This window comes from Bactrocera tryoni, chromosome 2 (assembly GCF_016617805.1).
Source record: "Bactrocera tryoni isolate S06 chromosome 2, CSIRO_BtryS06_freeze2, whole genome shotgun sequence".
Taxonomy (NCBI): Eukaryota; Metazoa; Arthropoda; class Insecta; order Diptera; family Tephritidae; genus Bactrocera; species Bactrocera tryoni.
Genome location: NC_052500.1, coordinates 76,864,924 through 76,886,996, shown reverse-complemented (window position 1 = coordinate 76,886,996; position 22,073 = coordinate 76,864,924). Strand labels below are relative to the sequence as shown.

At 33.6% G+C, this 22,073-nt stretch overlaps 1 protein-coding gene across 3 annotated transcripts in view; it reads left to right on the top strand.

Moving 5' to 3' along the window:
* The window catches only part of LOC120767627 (WD repeat and FYVE domain-containing protein 3), a 45,093-nt gene extending 39,240 nt beyond the window's left edge, over nucleotides 1-5,853 (top strand). For 2 of the 3 annotated variants that reach the window (XM_040093785.1, XM_040093786.1), the window contains exons 20-27: nucleotides 244-544; nucleotides 610-1,221; nucleotides 1,288-1,465; nucleotides 1,535-1,759; nucleotides 1,827-1,931; nucleotides 3,311-3,445; nucleotides 3,513-3,627; nucleotides 5,546-5,711. In XM_040093785.1, the coding sequence (XP_039949719.1) occupies nucleotides 244-544; nucleotides 610-1,221; nucleotides 1,288-1,465; nucleotides 1,535-1,759; nucleotides 1,827-1,931; nucleotides 3,311-3,445; nucleotides 3,513-3,627; nucleotides 5,546-5,711 (1,837 nt within the window). Of the gene's footprint in view, nucleotides 1-243; nucleotides 545-609; nucleotides 1,222-1,287; nucleotides 1,466-1,534; nucleotides 1,760-1,826; nucleotides 1,932-3,310; nucleotides 3,446-3,512; nucleotides 3,628-5,545 lie in introns of all 3 variants that reach the window. The other variant, XM_040093787.1, reaches the window with a different exon arrangement.
* The last annotated feature ends 16,220 nt before the right edge of the window (nucleotides 5,854-22,073 follow it).

The window sequence follows — 22,073 nt, the reverse complement described above, 5'->3', positions numbered from 1 at the left end:
ATTTTTTTCTACCGATAACATTTTTTTGTACCGAAATGATTTTTTTACCGAAACTTTTTTTTCTGCCGATAATATTTTTTTTCTACCGAATACATTTTTTTTACCGAAAACTTTTCTTTGTACCGAAAACATTTCTTTTCTACCAAAAATATGTCTTCTAGCAATTATGTTTTTCTACCATAAATATTTTTTTTACCAAAAAAAATCTTTTTCTATAAAAAAAAAATTGTATAACCTCTACAGCATCGACGATCCGCTGAAGAAAAATGCCACCATCGGCTTTATCAATAATTTTGGTCAAATACCCAAGCAGCTATTCAAAAAGGCGCATCCAGCGAAGAAAATGTCCAACTCACGGCATTCCACACTAATCGATCCGGGCGCTTTAATACAGGGCAATACCACCGTTTTACAATCGGAACGTCTATTCTTCCATAATTTAAATAATCTCAAACCGAGCCTGCAGCCAATTAAGGAACTGAAAGGACCCGTTGGTCAGATATTACAACCAGATAAGACTGTGTTTGCCGTCGAACAGAACAAGGTGAGTGAAAGTTAATGGAAAAAAGTCCTACCTCAAATATAACCGATTTTTTTATCGTACCGTAGGTCATGATGCCACCCTCTTACACGAAGTACATCGCCTGGGGCTTCGCCGATCATTCACTGCGCATTGGTCTATACGATTCCGATCGCGCTTCATTCGTCTCCGAGGCGGCCGCACAAAATTCGGGCGAAATACTTTGTTGCGCCTGTCCCAATGGCAAGATGATTGTCACCGCCGGCACCAGTTCGGTCGTAACGATTTGGAAATTCGATGCGAATCGCAAGAGTCTCACTGTGCGGAATTCGCTGCATGGCCACACCGATGCCGTGACTTGTTTGGCGGCAAGCGCCGCTTATAATGTCATCATTTCTGGCTCACGTGATGGCACTGCGATCGTTTGGGACATGACGCGCTTTACATTCGTGCGTCAGCTGCGCGGTCATGCGGGTGTTGTAGCTGCGGTCGCGATCAATGATCTCACCGGTGATATAGCGACCTGTTCGGCCACGTGGCTGCATGTTTGGTCCATCAATGGCGATCCTTTAGCGATGGTGAACACTTGTGTTGGCAGTGCGGATCGCATGCAGCAGATCTTGTGTGTTGCCTTTTCACAGATACGTGAGTGGGATCAAGAGAATGTGGTAATCACGGGTTCCACCGATGGCGTAGTGCGGGTGTGTAGTAATATTTTGATTGCGTTAAATTCTCTTGTTTATTAAATGCTACTCTCTTTAACGCAGATGTGGTCCTTGGAGTACACACAAGTGCCCATCGAACGTAAGTTGAAGCGCGCCACCGAAGTGAGTTCGCAAGATCGTCCGGCCAGCACGGAGCGTGAGAATTCCTGCGATGGCAAGGATGATGGAAAACTGAACATACTCAAGCAAATGAAGAGTCTCTCGTTGCAGGACGAAAATGGTGAGTGTTCTTTAATTTTTAAGCACTAGTATGTCATCCATTAAATTTTATAATCCTTGACAAAAAAAGTTATCGCCAAATCTGGTTCGGAGAGTAGCATATCAGAAGCTTCGGCGCATTCACAACACTCCACACATTCCGACAAGGCTGAGGAGGAGCAGCCAGAGTCAGAGCACAAAGATAATAAGGATGCCGCTGGCCGACGGAAAAGCTCTTTGTCTGGCGCTAAGTCTTTGCACGAAATGAAAGCATCGACGGTGGAGGGTGAAAGCATAGCCAGCAAATGTGTTGAGGGTAGGAATTACATAATTTTGTTTATTAAAGCTGGATCACAGTATAATAATATGTAATTTATTTGCAGAGGAGGAGCGTACGATACGTCCTAGTAAATCAGACACAAGTCTGACGGATGGCTTCGTTATGGTGGACAATGACAAAGTCAAGAGTGAACAGTCGCTGAGAAAAGGTAAGAATTGAAGAGCATCATCAATAAACCGATAAAATACCATATATTGTGTTTTAGGTAAAGTTAATTTAGTCAATTGATAATTAATTTATACATCACATCACATCACATCAAGATGATCATAAGCTATTAAATCACATGATCTGTATCCGAACCAATTGTTTCCCCGTTTTTAGCTACATTCTTCAATTTAATCAAATCCATCAAATATACTGTATTCTGTTGGTAAAGTTACACATCACATCATCAGGGTCATATGATATCAAAACACATGATCTATATCCAAAGCAAATATGACCCGCGTTTTTCTTATATTCCTCCAGTTAATATAATCCCATCAAACATAATGTATTCTTTTATTAAAAAGTACATCACTTCATAAGAATCATGAGATATCACATCACATGATATATGTATATCCAAACCAATTTTTGTCCCTTATTTTCTTATCTTCCTCAAATTAATAAATCACATCGTTCTTTTCAAATTCACATATTACATCACACTTGTGGCATCACGTGATACCATATCACATGATAAAAATTTTATTTTCAGAAATGTTGATAAAATTCGTTCAAAATATTAAACATTCGTAACATAATATTAGATCACTAGATATGAGATCACGTGATTTGTATCTAAACAGAGCGATCTGACTTTGAGCAGCCGATTTGTTTATCGTGTATATTCCTCAAAATAACAAAATTATTTCACATCACATCATCAAATATCACGTGATTTCTCATCACATGATTAAAATTTTATTTTCAGAAATTTAATCAAAATTCGTCCAATCAAATATTTAACATTTTTATGTAAATTTGCATCAATGAAATCACAAGATATGGGATCACGTGATTTGAATCTAAACCTTTGAGCATACGTTAAATTTGTTCATTGTATAATTAATCTCTATTTAATCTAATTATATTATATCATTGCTATCAAAACGCATCACATAACACCAGTGATATCACATGATATCGCATCATTAATCAGTTGAAATTTTTAACATTCTTAAGTCCATCGCATCAAGAAAATCGCAAAATTTGAGATCACATGATTTGTATATAAACCTGGCAATCGAGCCAAATCAAACTTTTTACACAAAATATCATTTTACATCAGACCTCATCAGGAAATCACGTCCGATGACTCATCACATGTACATCACAATAGAAATTTTAAATTTCCATCACATTGTAATAAATAAATTCACATAATGTGATATCAGTAGACTAAAATAACAACTTACAAAAGCTGAAAGTGCTTTCTTCAATACTATTAACTACGCCCTTGATTTGATATCACATCACAACTTTGAGCATATAATGTAAAAATATGAAATGATTTCCACTTCTCTTCTTTTCCCCACACAGGCTTCAAATGGCAACGTCAATTAATGTTCCGTTCAAAACTCACCATGCACACAGCATACGATCGCAAAGACAATGCCGAACCGGCGAGCATAACAGCGCTCACCGTTTCGAAAGATCACAAGATCTTGTATGTGGGTAAGTACAAAACGGAAATTTATTTTAAATGGCATAAGTTTATTCAAAATAAATAAATTCACCACAGGTGATGCGCGCGGCCGCATATTCTCGTGGAGCGTAACCGAACAGCCGGGCCGAGGTGTAGCCGATCATTGGCTGAAAGATGAAGTCACCGATCAGTGTGTGAAATGTCACGTGAAGTGAGTATGATTTGAACATTTTTATATTAATAGGGTAAATAATATTAAAAACAAAAAAATTATTGTATTTTTTTTAGAAAAAAATGTATTATATATTTTTGAGAAATGTAATATTTTCTGAAAAATCAGTAAATTAGTTAAAATTATTTATGTTAAAAAAGTATATTATTAGAATTGATTTCTTTTAATTTCATATTCTTTAAAAATTATTTTCGACAAATTAAAATTTTATAATTTTTTATTTTAAAAAATATATAAATAATTTAACACATTTTATAACTTTTCCAAAATATTTTTTTTCTTTATCAAAAATAACAGTTTTAAAAATATATAATATAATAGATACAGTTTTTTTTGTGGAAACAATTTAGCATTTTTTATATTACAGTATTGAAAAAAAATGAATTTTAAAACATATAATATTTTGATAAATGATAATTTTTTGAAAAATTTTTCATTTTGAAAAATTATTATATTTTTGAACAATTTGTATAATGGGGGAAAATTTTGACGTTTGTAGTTTTAAAATTTTTTATTTTAATATTCATTATGATATTTTTAAAATTTGTTTATTTATTGAAAAAAATAATATTCTATGTGTTTTGGAAAAAAAATGTATATTCATTAAAAATTATGCACGATATTTTGAAAGAACTTTAAAATTTCTTTTGTCTTTATACAACATTTACAATTCATCTTGGAAAATTTTGAAATTTATGGAAATCCAATATTTTTGAACAATTTATATAACATTGGGAAAATTTTATTTAAAATAAATGTTTTTTTTAGTTTATATATTTGAAAAGAAAATAATTTTTTAATATACATACATATGTAGTTTTGAAAATTTTTTATATTGGAAAAAAATTTATTAAAAACAAGTTTTTAATTTTTGAAAAACGTTTCCATTTTAGAAAAATTTAGTCGTTTTTATTATTGGAATATATTATTATATTTATTTTATTTTAATGTTTTTGTTTAGTTTTTTTTGATAATTTTTAACACAAAATAATAATTTTTGAAAAAGTAGAAATTTATAATTTTGGGAAAAAATGGTATTTCGGTAAAACATACACAATTTAATTAGCGAAATATTTACATATTTAGAAAATGTTAAATATTTTGAGAAACAATTTATACTTTTTGTAGTGTTTCAGTAAATGATTTAAATTTGTCATTTTAATTTATAGACAAGGTTACATATTTTTTAAAAATCTTTATATTCATGGAAACATTTTATATCTATATTTGCAAAAAAAAATTTTATTTTTCAAAAACAAAGTTATTTTCTAGAATTTTACATTTTTAGAAAAAAAAAATAATTTTTTTAGAAATTTTTACTAGATTTAAAATTTTTTTTTTATCTTTTGAAATATTTTATATTTTCGGAATCATTCAGTAATTTGATAAATTGTATATATTTTTCTTTTGAAACATTTTATTGTTTGTATGTTTAAAAAAAACTTTTCTGTATATTTTATTATGATTATCAGAATTTTCTTTATATTTTTGAAAAATTCACATATTTGAAAAACTATAATTTTTGGAAACATTTCATATATTTGAAACATTGAAAAAGTTGATTTTTTGTGTTTTTGAGAAAAAAAATTAAATTTTTAAAAATGTTTTCTAGATATTAAATTTTTTTTTAATTTTTTATATTTCCGGAATAATTCAGTTTGTTTAATTGTATATATTTTTTGTAATTTTTTTATATTTTTGAAACTTTTTATTGTTTGTATTTTATGAAAAAGAAATTATTCTGTAGAAATTATCGGTACATTTTAAATAATTTTTTATAATTTTCAGAATTTTGTTATATATGTTTGATCATAGTTTTTTTCAATAATTGATTTTTAGAATTTTATTTATATTTTTAAAAATTTTGTATTCATATATTTCTCATATTTTCCAACAGATTCAATCTGTACGAGCGCAAGCACCACTGTCGCAACTGCGGCCAGGTCTTCTGCAACAAGTGCAGCCGCTTCGAGTCGGAAATCTCGCGCTTGCGCATACTCAAGCCAGTGCGTGTGTGTCAGGCCTGCTTTAGTCAATTACGCGCCAACTCAGTGGATAATTAAAAATTGTAAAAAACATACTTGTTGTAAATTTAAGACAAAGAAACTGGCAAAAAATTAGCAGTAATTGTAACAACAATGGCTTTATAATTTATTTGGATTAATATTGTAATGGTATTATTGACAATATAATATTATTATTATTAACAATATAATAATATTATTATTAATATTAAAATTATGTAATATTATTATATATTATTATGCAATATTATACTCTTAGGCATATATTTCCAATTTCACTCGATTTTTTTGTTAAAGATTTTTAAACTTAAATTTAAATTTGTATATATCTACTACTATATATAATTTTTGTAATTTTTATGCATGTATTTTTTAAGCTGTTTTCTATTTTGTATTTGTATTTGTATTTTAAAATCTCATACGACGATATTATTGTGTGTCACCATCAAACAACAAGGCTGTTTTATAATGCTATTTACAATAACATTTTATTTAGTTTAATTTCGCTAGCAAAGCAAACGCCAATGTCTAACACTTTAAGAGAAAAACCAAAAAAAAATAATAATATTAAAAAAAAAATCTCGAAAAAGTAGTAAAGAAACCTTTTACACACAACTCGTCCCGAAACTCTGCTATTTCTAATATTAAAGAAACTTTTTATACTTTTTATTTATTTATTACAACAACTACTGCTGAAATAGCATATTTTAAAAATGACTATAATTTATTATTTAAAGACAAAATGGCAAAATTGGTCAAACAACAAAAGATAAAATGAGGAAAAAATATTTAATAAAAACTTAATAAAAAATTACTGAAAAAATAATTTCCAAGAAAAAAATTATAAGAAAATTTAATAAAAAAAAAATTTCCAAAAAAGAAATAATAAAAAGAAATTCTAAAAAAATAATAAAAAAAATTATTAAAAACAAATTACAAGAAAATTTTTTTCCAAAAAAAGAAATTATAAAAAATATTGTAAAAGCTTTATTGCCGCTTAAGCAAATAGCATACCAAATGTGTCTAGCAATAATAATAAAAACAGTAATAATATTTATAAGACAACAATGCGCTTGCTTGAAACCAAACAAAGAAACATATGCCACATGCCACTTAGCGAGAAGCATATTGAGTTGCAGCTAAAAAAAGGGTAGAAAAAAATTAAAAATAAAAAATAAAATAAAAATAAAATAAAAAATAAAAAATAAAATAAAGAATAAAAAATAAAATAAAAATAAAAATAGTTATAAATAAATTTAAAAATAATTAAAACTAAAATAAGAATAAAAATAAATAAAATAAAAAATTAACTCAAATAAAAATAAAAAACAAAAAAAAATTAAAATAAATTAAAAAATAAATAAAAATAAAAACTTATATTGAAAAAAAATTATATATATAAAAATATATGTATATTCATCATAAAAGTAATGAAAATATGTATTGAAAAAATATATACATATGTATACAGAAACATATTGAAAAAAAAATTATATAAAATATGTATATTAAAGAAATATTAATATAAAATATATAAAAAAATAAAAAACAAAAATATCTAAAAACTGTTAAATAAATACTGTAATTTATTGCATTGTACTTGTAAACTAATTGTAGTAGCAAATATTACGCGATCGCCTATCATTTCAGCCGCGCACTCTCACGCTCTCTATAAATATTTCCATAAATATATATACACACACACACTCACAAAAAAGGATAAATATGCGCCACTTCGCAATCAGAGCAAACACGCTGGCCACAAAGAGCGCATGTTATTGTTATTATTGTATTTATGCATATTACAAAGCAAACGCTAAATATTGTAATTGGAAATACTGTCAAAGCGCAAGCAAAAGACATAACCTCAAATTATTAAAAAAAGCAGCTAAAAATTTGTGTTAATGAATTGTCAACGCAAAGGACATAACCTCAATAAAATATTTAAAAAAATTTGTGTTGAAGCATTTTCAAAAAGAAAAATATATGTATGTACTGAAATAAATTGTGAAAATTATGCATGTATGTAATATTAATTGATGCGAGCACAATAATAAAAGCATAAAGTTATTAAAATAAAAATAAGAAAAAAATAAAAAAAAATTAAAATAAAATGTAAATTAAAAAAATAAGAAATTAAATAAAATATTTAATAAATAAAATAAATATTAAATAAAAAATTAAAAAAATAAAAAAATAAAAACTTAAATAAAAAAAAAAATAAAAATAAAATTAAAAGCAAAAATAAAAAAATAATTGAAAAACAAAAATTACAAAACAAAATTATTAAGAACCACATATTGGCATGTATTCGTGCTTTAAAAAAAATAATAACAAAAGTATTACGCAAAGAAAAGGCAACAAATTAAGACAAATTGTATTAGAAAATTTAGCGATAAAGGCAAAGACATGTTTATGCTTATAAAATTGCAAAATATATTAGAGAAATTAGTTGAAAAAAAAAAACAAAAAAAATTTTAATTTTGTTGTTTTGCATTTGTGAGGAAAATTGCTATAAAAATTGTTGTTGGAATTTTCAGAAACCAAAAATATGAAATATGTACTATATTATGTCCGAGGGGGATTGCTTCGACGGGGGACATAGATTGAAGAATAAATTAAGAATTTTAAAATTATGAACAAAATTCTACCTTTTTTTTTTTTTGCTCATAGTAGTATAGGACCGACTTTGGATAAATTTGTTTATGTTTATGAAACTAACAGTGGCTTTGTAACATTTACTCTCGTTCCTTTTAAAATGTTTGTTGTCATTTTGCTTTACAAAAATCAGAAAACATGAGAAAAAAATGAAATAATTGTCAGTTTTGTTCTGAAAAAAAAAGAAGGAAACACCGAAGTGAACAGACATACAAATATCGAAAACATACGTTATATTTGAATAAAACGCCTTTATGAGCTTTTCTTTTATAATTTTCCAGGCGAAAATCTTTCAATTCCATTGATAAATGGTCCAATTTCTGTGTGTTAGGCGCCATCATTGCCAAAAATATTGATAAAATAATGGAAATCGTCAAGTTTGAGCGTCATATGAGCACTGCTTCGAGCTCAATATAGCAAAACAACCGTCTGAAACCATTTAAATAAGGCCCGATATAAAAAAAGTTCAATGTATGTATGTAAGTCATACGAATTAACGTAAACAAAAAACACATGAACCGAATTTCCATTCCATCTTGAAATCGGTGTTGAATCGAAATAAAATCGATTAATTTCTGAGGCGGATAGTTAGTTAAAAGTGGGTGTTTTACTACAACGGCAAGCGAAAAAAACGATGGTGGCCGAATCGTCGTGAGCCGGCGCAAACAGTGCCCGAGCTAGAATTAACAGTCAGGCAGGTTTTGCTACGTTTTTGGTGGGATTGATAGGTAATCATTTTGTGTAAGCTGCCATTATTGCCCAATTTGTTATTTCGGAACTGTACTGTCAACAATTGAACCGCCTAAAGCTAGCAATCGCCGAGCAGTGGATAGCTTTGTCTAAAAGGAGGGGAATTGTCTTCCACTTGCACAACGCCAGGTCACATACAACAATAGAGACTTACCCGTAGCTCCGGGAGTTTAGTTGAGAACCACTTATGTATCCAGTTTATAGTTGGGACCTTGAATCAAGTGATTACTATCTGCTTCTGACTGTGTTGAAGGATTTTCTTGCAAAAATATTAGCCACAAGAGAAGTTTGAAAAAATTAGTAACTGTTCCAGATTTTTGCCAATAAGAACGAGGGTTTTTAAGAGTATGACATTATGAAATTTCATTTCCAAAGTTGTAAAATAAAATGTTGTATATTTGGCCTAAATTAAATCATACTAACTATGCTAAGTAAGCGCTTCAATTTATAGCAAAAATAATGGATTTTTTATTTATTAACCTTAACCTTACGTATTGTGCCAAGAAAGTACAGGGAAATTGTATGTAAATAAAACGCAACATATTTAATTATTCATCAACATTTATATTGTCACCTTCAAAGTAATCCCCACCATAAGCAATACATTTATGCCAACGATTCTTCCAGTTCTCGAAACATTGTCATAAGCATTTTTTGGGATAGTCTTCAGCTTCTTCAGCGGATTTTGTTTTATCTCTTCGATCGAACGAAAACGGATTCCACGGAGCGGCAATTTCAGTTTGGGGAACAAGAAAAAATCGCACGGAGTCGTTCATCGATGGTATTCATTGACCTCGATGGTGATTTTCAACGAAGATACTCGCCCAAATGCCTCAATACAACCAAAAAGAGCTCCTCATGGACCATCCCTGTCCGTTCGAAACAAATTTATGTAGCACCAAACCACGGATATCAAAAAGCAATGAGTGTGACCTTGATTTTTCAGCGGCTTTGCCATAGTTTTTTTGGTTTCCGCCAGTTTTTTCCCTCCATTCCGACGATCGTTGACCTTTTTGCATGTCAAACGCATAAACCCATGTCTCGTCGGCAGTTGTAATGCTATCCATGAATGCTGGATCGGAATTCGCAAGATAAAGTATGTCCAAAGAGACTTGTTTACGGCACTCTTTTGGAAAAAATCAGTTTTATCGGGACGAATCGAGCAATAATACGTTTCATACCCAAAATTTCCACCAAAACCTTTCAAACAAACTCGCGAGAGGTGTGAAGCTCTCTATCACTCGCCTGACGATTTTCAAGCACTATTTCCTTCGCTTTTTTAATATTTTAATCAGTTGAAGAGGTCGAAGGTCGTCCAGTACGAGATATGTCTTCAACGATCTCTCGACCGTCTTTGAAAACCTTCTACCACTTGTAGTCTTATGTTTTTGTTAAAACTGAATCACCGTAAGCCTTTTCCAACATTCGCTACGATTCCACACAGGAAATTTGGTTAGAAATACAAAATTTTAGACAAATTCTTTGTTCGATATTTTTATCCATTGTAAAAATCGCAACGCACTATAGAGGTGGACCGACTTTGCTGTAAACAAATTGGTTGGCAGATCGCGCTCATATTTGGCATAATAGTTACGGGCAGTCTTACCAACTTAGCAAAATACATTTTATTAGCAAAATACATACAATTTAAAAAACATAATTTCAGAAACGTCCTAATATGAACTAAACTCAATACGTATATCTTTTCATTCCAAAGGAACGTTCCAATGAATTAAGTTTCTCACATGCTTATTCAGTTAGCAACATTTGCTTAAAAAAAAAACTTATATGCAAAAATATTATCAATGTAAGGAGAAGTAAATAAATTATTCTCGAAAATTTGGAAGAAAAAAATAACTGTAGTACATTATATTGAAAATGTTGCGCCTGAAACGACAAATTATTTCAAAAACATAAGCAACTTTAGTTATTTCAGCAAAGGTAAACATTTGAGTTAGGAGTGAGCCTCAGCGAGTGCGGCCGAAATTTAGCAGCAAAATTACAAATGCGAAAAATGAAATAAAAAACTATAAAATGGCGTCTATTACAAAGCGGTTGGGTGCATAAACAAATATTATGGCAAATGCGAGGAAATTGTATGTAAATTTTGTGCAAGTTGACAAATAATAGTAAAAAATAATTAGAAATACCAAATATGCATTAGAAATATGGTTGGCAAAACAAAGTTAGAACAATAAGAAAAAAATTGAAAAATATATAAATTGTAAGAGCAAATATAAAAAATTTAAAAGAAATTAAAAGGAAAAATTTAAAAGAATTGAAAAAATATACATGCATATATATAATAAAACAGAATATTAAATAAATAAGTGCAGAATGTTGGCGAAATTTATTAAAAATTACAAAAGATGTAGCGTTCAAAGCTCAAGCACACGCTTACACACCGAACATGCAGGGCACAAAGCTCACACATACAGGCAAATATTTGCATATGATGAAACACATACACACATGCACTTATTTTAAATAAATTGTAGCAAAATTTATAAAATTCGCTAGTGGAACATTTTTGAAAATATATTTGGCTGATTGGGAAGTTGAGCAGTTAAAATAAAAATAAAAAATAATAAAACAAAAATAAAAATATTTAAACTTAAAAACTATTATAGTATGAACACTTGAGTTAAATAATAATTAAAAAAAAAATAAAACTCAGCATTTTTATGATATTTTTGAGAAAAATTGCATAAAAACAATTTTCAAACTTGGAACCAATGCAAAAATTTAAAACTAATTTCTGTTCAAAATCAGTGTTTTGAGCGAAACTGTACTTTCGACCACAACACTTACCTAATAGAATTACAAACTGAAGAACACAAATAACAATCAGTTTATTTGTTGCCTTTATTATTGCTGCAGTGCTGCAAACCAAACAAACGCATATAGAACACCATTATCTTCTTCTTAAGGGATTACATGGGTTTACGGGTTTAAAAAAAATCGATTTTTATTGTCTTATTAAATTCTAAAACACCTCTAGAATATTGTCACATATTTTCGAGTTGATCCGTGTAATAGTTTCGGAGATACAGCCTTGAGAACTTGTGCGCTCGAGGCTTAGCTAGGCTAAGTGCGCAGTCTTAAAACGCATTTTTCCAGAAACAGTGTTTTAGAAGTCGACTGGATTCTCAAGAACTATTCAATCGATCTTTATGAAATTTTTCAAAGGTCTTTGAGATACAATTCTTAAATACTTAGACAAATGATTTTTTACAATTACAAATATTTGAAAAAAAATGTCTCGAAATTTTAACTAAAATTTAAATTTTCTTCTAAAAATGTCTGCCAAACAAAACAATTTTCAGTTTTTTTCCTTCGTCCAAGTTCTAAGTTTTCAACTGAAATTTTTTCATTTTGGATGAACCTGTAAGTTATCCAGCCAACGCAGGCGCATCTTTTTTGGGAAGAGGCACCGGAAATGGCGTCCCAAAAACGAGTTTAAAATATTTTTGCAAAATTTCAGAGCTTCATTGCTAATAATATATATTTGTAACAATAAAAAATTCGAATAATATATTTAATTTTTTATATGAAAAAAAAAATTGCTGAAAAGGGCTGGTTTTTACTAGAGGAAACCCTATAACGCTTAACCCCACTTTTTCCAAGTAATCTTTAGTTGCAATGATATATTCAAAGCATTAAACAAGCAAGCTAGTTTAAAAAATATTTGCCAAGACATTCTGAAATCTGTTACAACTAAAAAAAACTACAATAGTAGATAATAAAAACAGAAACAAAAAAATTATAATAAAAATTAATAAAATGAAACTCCTAACAAATATGGCCATAAAGAGCACAGCCATTTGCCAGAATATACATATATCTAACTGTAAGCAAATAATAAAATATATATGTAAAATAAAAAAGAATTAATAAAATTAGTGCGTAAAGAAATATTGCAAATATACATACTTATTATATGTTTATGTAACATAAGTCAATAAATAAAGAAACAATTGTTAAAACACTCATATTTTTCTTTATTTTCATAGACAAAGCTTACACAGCTTACAGTTTATAACACCGCGACAGTCCTTTCGCTGTTTAGCGCCAATTAGATATTCCAAGTGCAGCCAGGTCCTTCCCCACCTGATCTCCCCAACGGAGTGGAGGTCTTCCTCTTCTTTTGCTTCCAACGGCGGGTACTGCGTCGAATATCCTCAGAGCTGGAGTGCTTTCATCCATTCGGTTGACATGACCTAGACAGCTCATTTAATTTGCTGAACTACAAGTATGTCAATGTCATCGTCGTATATCTCCTACAGCTCATCGTTCCATCGATCATAAGTCTTCCGCAGAACCTTTCTCTCGATAACTCGTAACGCCGACTCATCAGTTATAGTCATCGTCCATGCCTCTGCACCATTTAACAAGACGGGAATTATGAGTGACTTGTAGAATTTGGCCTTTGTTCGTCGAGAGAGAACTTTACTGCTCAATTGCCTACACAGTCCGAATTATCATCTGTTGGCAAGAGTTATTCTGGTTTGGATTTCGAGGCTGACATTGTGCTTGGTGGAAGCGTTATAGACGTGGAAGCAACGTGGAAGCGACGACTTTTGCACAATGATGTCGATTTCATCAGCGTGTGCCGGAAGTCGTGAACTGCTTGATCCATATGTAAAAGAATCGTTTCTATTCACTCCGAAGTGAATGACGCCCAGAGAACTGTCCTCATTTGCGTGAACTTCTACTCATGTCCCCATCCTCTGTTAACGGCTAAATGTGGTTTATTTTTTAAGCGATCACACAATACTTCCGACTGTTTAAAATGCGAAAAAATATTTTGGCACATAAGTGTGTGCCAAAATTTAATTTGTCTAGATTTTCGGACAATTAATTTGTTTTCAAAGGTTCACCACTTTTCCAAATGTGCTATGAAAAAGGTACTACGGTCCTTTTGATTCTCGTTCCCTCAACAGTCGGATTTAAGTATTATAACAAAAACAACAACAACACAAAGCCTTCTCAGTGAACAAACTCTGATCAGCTTCCATTTGGTTCAAACTCTTAATAAGTAGTGAAGTCCCCTTGTTTAGATTGACTAACGTAATCCGGTAGATATCCGTAGAGACTCATGTTATGTTCTGCAGTTTCTAACATTTCCACTGAGACCAAGCACCTAAACAGGTCTAATATAGAAGTAACTTAAGGCTGTTCCTACGAAGATCATACACTTCTAAACTAACATTGCACGCATTGCCAGAAAGCTCATGGTCTGTATTGTGGCTTAACTATCATATGTAGTGAATGTGTATTTCCCTGAAAGCAGCTACACCTCGGAGCAGTACAACTGCTATTAACTTGATGGATCGCTTTCTGCTTAAAAATACTACAGTGGTCTGGCAGTCTAATGAAATATTTGATTGAACGCTGTCTACAAAAGAATCCACCTCCTTTCTTCCACTTAAGCTTCGATCTATCCGTGAAAAAGCTAACTGCGCCTGTCTCTCCTACCCACATATCTCTTAGAGTGCCTGCGGACAGAGAAAAAGTCACTAGGAGTAGGTTTCGCGGCGCAGTGGTTCAAGTTGTCAGGGATGCTGGGATCTTTAATGTGTCCAATTTCTCGGAGTCTGATAGCAGCCTTCGCAGCAATGTATCTGCCGGCTATATCCACGGGTGCTATATGTATAATAGCATTAAGTGCCATCGTTGGTGCTGTACGTAGTGCATCATTGATGCCAACGAGAACTGACCGTTGAATACGTATTAGCTGTTTAATGATTACGGCTTTAACGACCGCCATCCACAAGAAAAATACACCATCGAACGGTATTGGCTTAACTACGGTTTTTCAAAGTCAAAACAACTTTTGGTGAGATAACCCACCGCTCTCCTCAGCATTCGCCTTCCATGATAGCTTTCTAATGGGTGATCTAAGTAAAGGTACCTTTTTCAATAGCCTTTTTTTGACCGATCACGCGTGAGTTCTGTCAAGCTGTCATGTTATTTTTGTTCAGTATTGTTTGCCATTTCATCATGGAAAGACTTTCCGAGACAAATTTTATTCAGCCATGAGACCCATTTCTGACTCAGTGGGTATGTAAACATGCAAACTTCTCTTATTTGGGATGAAGTGTAACCTGAAGAGATTCAAGAGCTGCCATTTCATTCAGAAAAAACAACGGTTTGGTGTGGTTTGTGGGCTAACTATTTGATGCCTGAAATTGAAGCTCGTGATCTCGGCGACATTTCGTTTGAAAAAGACGGCGCTACTTGCCATATATCGCAGCAATCAATGGATTTTTTGGGAGAACACTTCGGTGAGGAGATAATTTCATGTTTTGGGCCGGTCGATTGGCCATTAAGATCAAATGGGGATATATAAAGTCTAAAGTCTTGGCAGGCAATCCCGCTTTGAGGCTTTGGAACTAAACATTAGGCGTATCATTTGCCAGTTATTAGTCGAAATGCTCGAACGAGTTATTGAAAATTGGTATCAACGGATGAACCAACTGAAACGTAGCCGTGGATAACATTTTAAAGATATAATCTTTAAAAAATAAATGCCAAAGAATGTTCTTTCCATTATAATAAATATTCCCCATTAAATTTGAAGTGTCTTGTTGCTCTAAATATTTTCTGTCCTATATTTATTGGCACATTCCTTCACATGTCTCTGGAAAAAAATCTATTTCAATGGCGATAAGAAAAAATAAAGCAAAAATATTAACAATAAATTTAACAATGCGATAATCGGATAAAGTATGCCGTTCCGACACTCGCCCTCGCTACTTCCATTCTCTTAAATATGCTCGACTTAACACTTTTACTATTCATAAAGGCATAATAAAGAAAAATAAAGAGATAATAAAGCAAAGAAATGTAACAATGAAAAATATACCCAACAATTTCGCTTCCAGTTTTTGTTTCTACCTTCTTTTCTGGATATAAATCTAAAATATAAAAGAAAACAAGAAAAAACGTTATCTTCGGTTTCACCGAAGCTATAATATACCCTTCACAAATACAAAAAGTTCCATAGAAAAAGTTAGTTTTGATCGACCAGTTTGTGCGGTAGCTATATACCATAGTGATCCGATTTCGGCCGTTCCAACAAGGGACTAGTTCGCGTATGAACATGAATGAATCACTTATACTATAGGTTAGGTTAGGTAGGTTAGATGGCTGATCGATGATCGCACGTGGACTGGTATATGTAGTCCTTTATAAAGCCATGGAAAATAAGAAATCTTGTGTACGGACTTGTAGTTTAGCAAAACGCTTAGTTGCTAATACAAATTTGCATAGGCGCTCAATTTCAACTCCCGCCAATTCGGTGGGATCTGATGGTATGTGCTCCCAAGTGTTTAAATCATGAGCTCCCAAATGCGGGATAGTCAAAAAGGAAGTGTTGAATTGTTTCCACCTCATTTTCTTCCAATCAACTTCTGCAAACGGCGTCTGGTAAGATACCCAACCTAATAGCATTACTGAGGGAAAAGAGATCACTAGATCTCCTGCGATTGCGTTTTGCGACAGCTCATGTACCAGTGGTGGCCCAGCGCTGACCAAGCTTTCGCGAGGCACAGCTGTTCAGTAGTAGAACGCAAGAGGAAATGGGAGCACCGAACTGGTCTCATTCTACCGGTAGCGGTTCTAGGTTGCCATTTCTTGCTAGCTCAGCAGTTTTACAGTTGCCTGTGATTCCACTGTGGCCCGGCACTCATACCAGTCTTATCCCAAAGACACTCGATGCTATTGATGGCGAGGTTAGGCACTCCTCGACCAACCCTGTCCGCACTGTAAGTGTGTTCAAGGCCAGTATCGCCGCTCTCCTATTTGAGTGAATGGTCACTTCTCTAAAGGTGGCTGCACTCCGGAGCAGCGGATCTACTGCTACCTTACTGCTACCTTATACTCGTACTATATATACGTTTTCTTCTGGGTCTTACAAACTTCGTGACAAATCTAATATATCCTGTTCAGGGTATAAATATATAGATATTTGTACGTGCAGGTCCATACTTGAATTACTTTGAGTGCGAATGACGAATAGCCAAAGGGTTTGGCAGCGCAAATCAGCTATAGAAAACGACATAAGATGTTGCATTACTATTCTATGTGTGTATATTATATGTGTGCCTCCTCTATACAAGTATATATATGTATGTGCCTTCTCTGTGTATATGTTTGTATGTGCCTAACCCGTGTTTGTCTGCTTGTGTTCGTGTGGTTAAAGGATTAGCAAAGACAAGTATCCTTGGGCGCAATTGTACAGCTCGCTGGCCGCACTCCGACCACCTTACTGCTGCTTTTGTTGCTATTGTTACTGCAGCATACATAGACATAAAGAAATTGTAGAATATGACATTGTGATGTCTGCGGAAGCCTTACGCCATGTCTGCCAAGACATTTTGATGTCGCAATGATGTGTGGGCTTATGTCTTCAACGAGATGTCTTGGACATTTAAATAAAATATTATTAATATATGACACATGTTATGTGATATCACACACATATACATACATACATACCCATCCATGAAAACTCGCTTGTGCTGCGGTCACATTGGCTGACAGCCTTCGATTTTGCATGCCAGCGAGCTTCTGTAAAGGTCTTCAACATTATTTTTATAGACAATCGTGTATGTAAGTGTGTATTTCCGTTGTCATGTGCGCAAAGCACCTTACATTACATACATTATTGCTCTAAGTAGACATAAATATTTTTAGTATTACTTATCGCTCATGTTTGATGTGCAGCAATATCGTTTTCGTATTATTTATTTATACTTTTGCGAATTTTACTCCTTTTTTGCATTGGAAAAAGGACATGGCTAAGACGTTTGTGGTATTTACCGTTAGCCGTTACGAAGGTTTTCTTACATTGCATAAGTTGTTCTTCAGCTGCTAATTTATGCAACACACATATTAAATATACATAAATACATATGTATAAGATGTTGCAAGGGAATTTTATTATTAGACGGACGACAACTGCTTGTCCCTAAGCGGTTCTCACACTTAAACGATTCTTGAGATGAAAATAATAAAATATTTAAATTGTATCCATATAAAGGCATATACTCGTTTAATTGTGGGTATATACCACCTGATCAAATTTGATCCGGATTGACAAAAAATATATTTTCATGTAATTAAAAAGAAATCTTTATTCTTCTTCGTCTTAATTGTCGCAGACACCGTTTACGCAGTTATAGCCGAGTTTACAACAGCGCGCCAGTCGTTCTTCTTTTCGTTGTTTGGCGACAATTAAAGATTCCAAGTCTAGGCAGGTGCTTCTCTACCTGTTCTCCCGTACAGCTCATCCTTTCATGACTGCGGGTATTCGCTGTTGCCAATGCGTAAAGGACCATAAACTCTTCCGCAGAATTTTTTTCTTGAAAACTCACCCATGCCTCTACACTATATAGCAAAACGACGGTGGTGAGTTACTTGAAGAATTTCCTCGAGAGAGTACTTTACTTCTCAATTGCCTACTTAATCCGAAGCAGCACCTTGGATTTTGAGACTGACATTGTTGTTGGTGTTAACACTGGTTCGAAGACAGGCGAAATTATCCACGATTTCGAAGTTATGACTGTCAACAGTGACGTGAGTGCCAAGTCGCGAGTGCGACGACTGTTTGTTTGATAACAGTAGATATTTCGTCTTGCCCTCGTTCACCACCAGACGCATTTACTTCGCTGTCTTAGCCATTATGGAGAAAGCAGAACTAACGGCGCTATTGTTCAGGCCAATGATATCAATGTCATCGGCGTACGCCAGCAGCTGTACACTCTTATCGAAGATGGTACTTTCTCTGTGTAGTTCTGCAGCTCGAATTATTTTCTCCAAAAGTAGGATGAAGAAGTCACACGAAAGGGAGTCGCCTTATCTAAAACCTCGTTTGGTATCGAACGGCTTGGACTGGTCCTTCTCGATCCTGGTGGAGCTTTTGGTATTGCTCAATAGCATTAGTTTTGCGAGGATATCAAATTCTGGTCGGTTTGTTGATTTTCCTGGTCTGAAGCCACACTGATAAGGTGCAATCAGTTTGTTGACAATGGGCTTCAGTTTTTCATACAGTTTTTTCGATAGAACCTTATTTGCGATGTTTAGGAGACATATCTCACGGTAGTTGGCGCAGATTGTGAATTGGACAGAGCACACTTAAATTCCAATCGTCGGGCATGCTTTCGTCTGACCATGTTCTACAAATTCTTCGCCGCCATGTTTGAATAGCTCGGCCAGCAATCCATCGGCCCTCGCCACGTTGTTGTTCTTCAGACGGGTAATTGCTAGTCGAACATATTCATGGTCGGGTAATGGAACGCCCGCTTCATCGTCATCAATTGGGGCTCACCACCTCATGGTGTTGTGCATTGTTTGTTGTTCAGCGGCAGGAGAAGTCTTCCCTCCATAATTTACTCTGGGTATCAGTCACTAGATCACCTCTGGAGCTCTACAAGAGTGTGCTATGATCTTGAAACCTTTCGGAATATATACATATTTAATGGCTATTTACATTTTCCCTATATGTTTGGCCGAACTTCTCCTCTTATTTTTTATGTGTATTTTGTTGTTGCCGACAAATGGAAGGTACTAAAAGTTTTAAGACTACTCCAAACGGCTAATAGATTTCAACAACATTTTCATATAATTTTTTTTTCTAGGAAAGGTTATGCCTACAATAGTCCATTATCCGGTTATTATGTCTTTTTCAGTATATCCTTGAATGATTAAGTTTGTAACTACGTATTCCTTGTCAGTCCCGGTATGCACCCGGTGTCTACGAGTAGTTGGTTTCTACTTTTAGCGATTTGAATCTAGTTTGTATGATCGGCACGCCTACTAATAGTATTCGAATGACTACTTTGGAAACAGTATTTCTGCTCAGAGTTACTGGTTTCACCAAAATATTCGAATAGCTCGGAACATTGCTTCGACTAAATGCTACAATTTTATAAACTAGATTTAATAAACTCTTCAATAGGGTGCCTATTCAGACGAGAATCTTCGTCCAATACTATATTTTTCGACGGCGGAGATGGGTATTTCTATATGTATTGTATTTTGTTTAGGAAAAAGACAATTACTAAGCTGATAGAAGGAGCATAAAATTAATTGAAACTATTGCATTGGGTTGGCTTTGAATTAACAGATACCCTGAGACGTTTTTGCTGCTGTTCGGTTACAACTAACCATGAGAACAGATTGATAAAGTCATCGAAGTCTTGCTTCATCGCCCATCCGCCTTTGTTAACAATAATAACACAGAAGAAATTAAAGAAAGAGTGGTTGAAAATGATCCAGTTGGCATCAGCAATATACCAGAGTATCTCAACACATCTTATGAATCAACTGAACGCATTTTGCATAATGTTTTGGTTAATTTTTTGGGTATGAAGGATGTCGTACCAAAAGAGCTTAACCTTCTGCAAAAACGACTTCGAGTAGAGGCCGCAAAAGAGCTGTTTCACATCGTTGTTGAGGACTTCACATTCATTAAATGCATTATTACTGGTGAAGAAGAGTGGTTTTATGAATATGAAGTCGGAACTGACCAACAAAATAGTGAATGCTATGCACCCCTAAAATAAGCTACAACCGAAGGAAAGAGAGTTCGCTTAAAGCCTTGTAAGCCATCCTGGTCAAGGTTTATAATAAGTGAATGGAAAATTGGAGATTTTGAAGGCGTTAACAAAGATTGTATTAGATTCGTGAAATTTTAAGTTTTTGTCAGTCCGGTTCAAATTTGATAACTAGACGAATCCCGAAATTATATTTTAATTGGAGATTTTGAAGGCGTTAATTAAGATTTGTATTAAATTTGTGAAATTGTAAGTTTTTGTCAGTCCGGTTCAAATTTGATCACTAGACGAATCCCGAAATTATATTTTAATTGGAGATTTTGAAGGCGTTAATTAAGATTTGTATTAAATTTGTGAAATTGTAAGTTTTTGTCAGTCCGGTTCAAATTTGATCACATGCCAATTTCCGAAATCACACATTAACTGTAACTACACTACTCATAAACAGTATTACACACATAATATTAGTATATACATATATATATTTACACACATATACATACATTGAAGGCGTAGTACATGCAACGCACGATTAAGTGTGGCATCGCGACAGGACACGCCATGTCAATAAATCCTATTTTCAATTTACACCAAATGAAAGTATACCCCCATATACCAACTTAAACACCTTTACATGGATACACGCGCACTATACACACACACACATGGATATAAACGAATGTGCCAAGAGCTTGCAACAGACAGATAGACAAACTCATCAAGCAACTGTGCAAATGCGCCGGCATAACGGTGAAAGCCGTGCACGGAGCGGCGATAAACTGAGACCATTTCAACAACCGACATGGTAGCAACAACAAAAATAAGAGCAATAGCGAAGACAGAGGAAAAAAAGTTACGTGCAACTTTCCAGCTTCCGTTGGCAATCAATTTTACGGGTCTAGTACGCTTTGGCGAGCAAACAAAGCGGTAAGCACATATTTACAACTACACACACACACACCGACTTAGAGACATATACAGGCCAGCGCTGAGTGGCGCTAAAGTAAACCACTTCCTTCGACGCGCGCTGAATTTGTTGCACTTTCCATGTTGCAAGTATGATATGTGTATATATGTATATGTGCAAGTAGTGTATGAGTGTTTGTGTGTAGCAGCAAGTATATACAGGTCCGCGCGTCCGCCACTCAAGCAGCGAAGCACGAAGGTCTGGCGACGCTGAGGGTGGTTAAGTGTGATTGCATTGGCGGCGTCGTGGCGTTGCCGAAACACGTGGTCCAGCTCACATGAAGGTATTAACGCGTAACATCATCAATGCATGATTAACCTGACATGAAAAAAACAAACGAGCGCACAAGCCAAGCGGGCAACAGGGGCAAAGATGAGCATGTAGACATGCAAAGAGGCGGTTAACTGGAGGAAGACACAAAAAACCCAAAAAAAAACTCGAGTGGATGAACACGGCTTAGAAGGT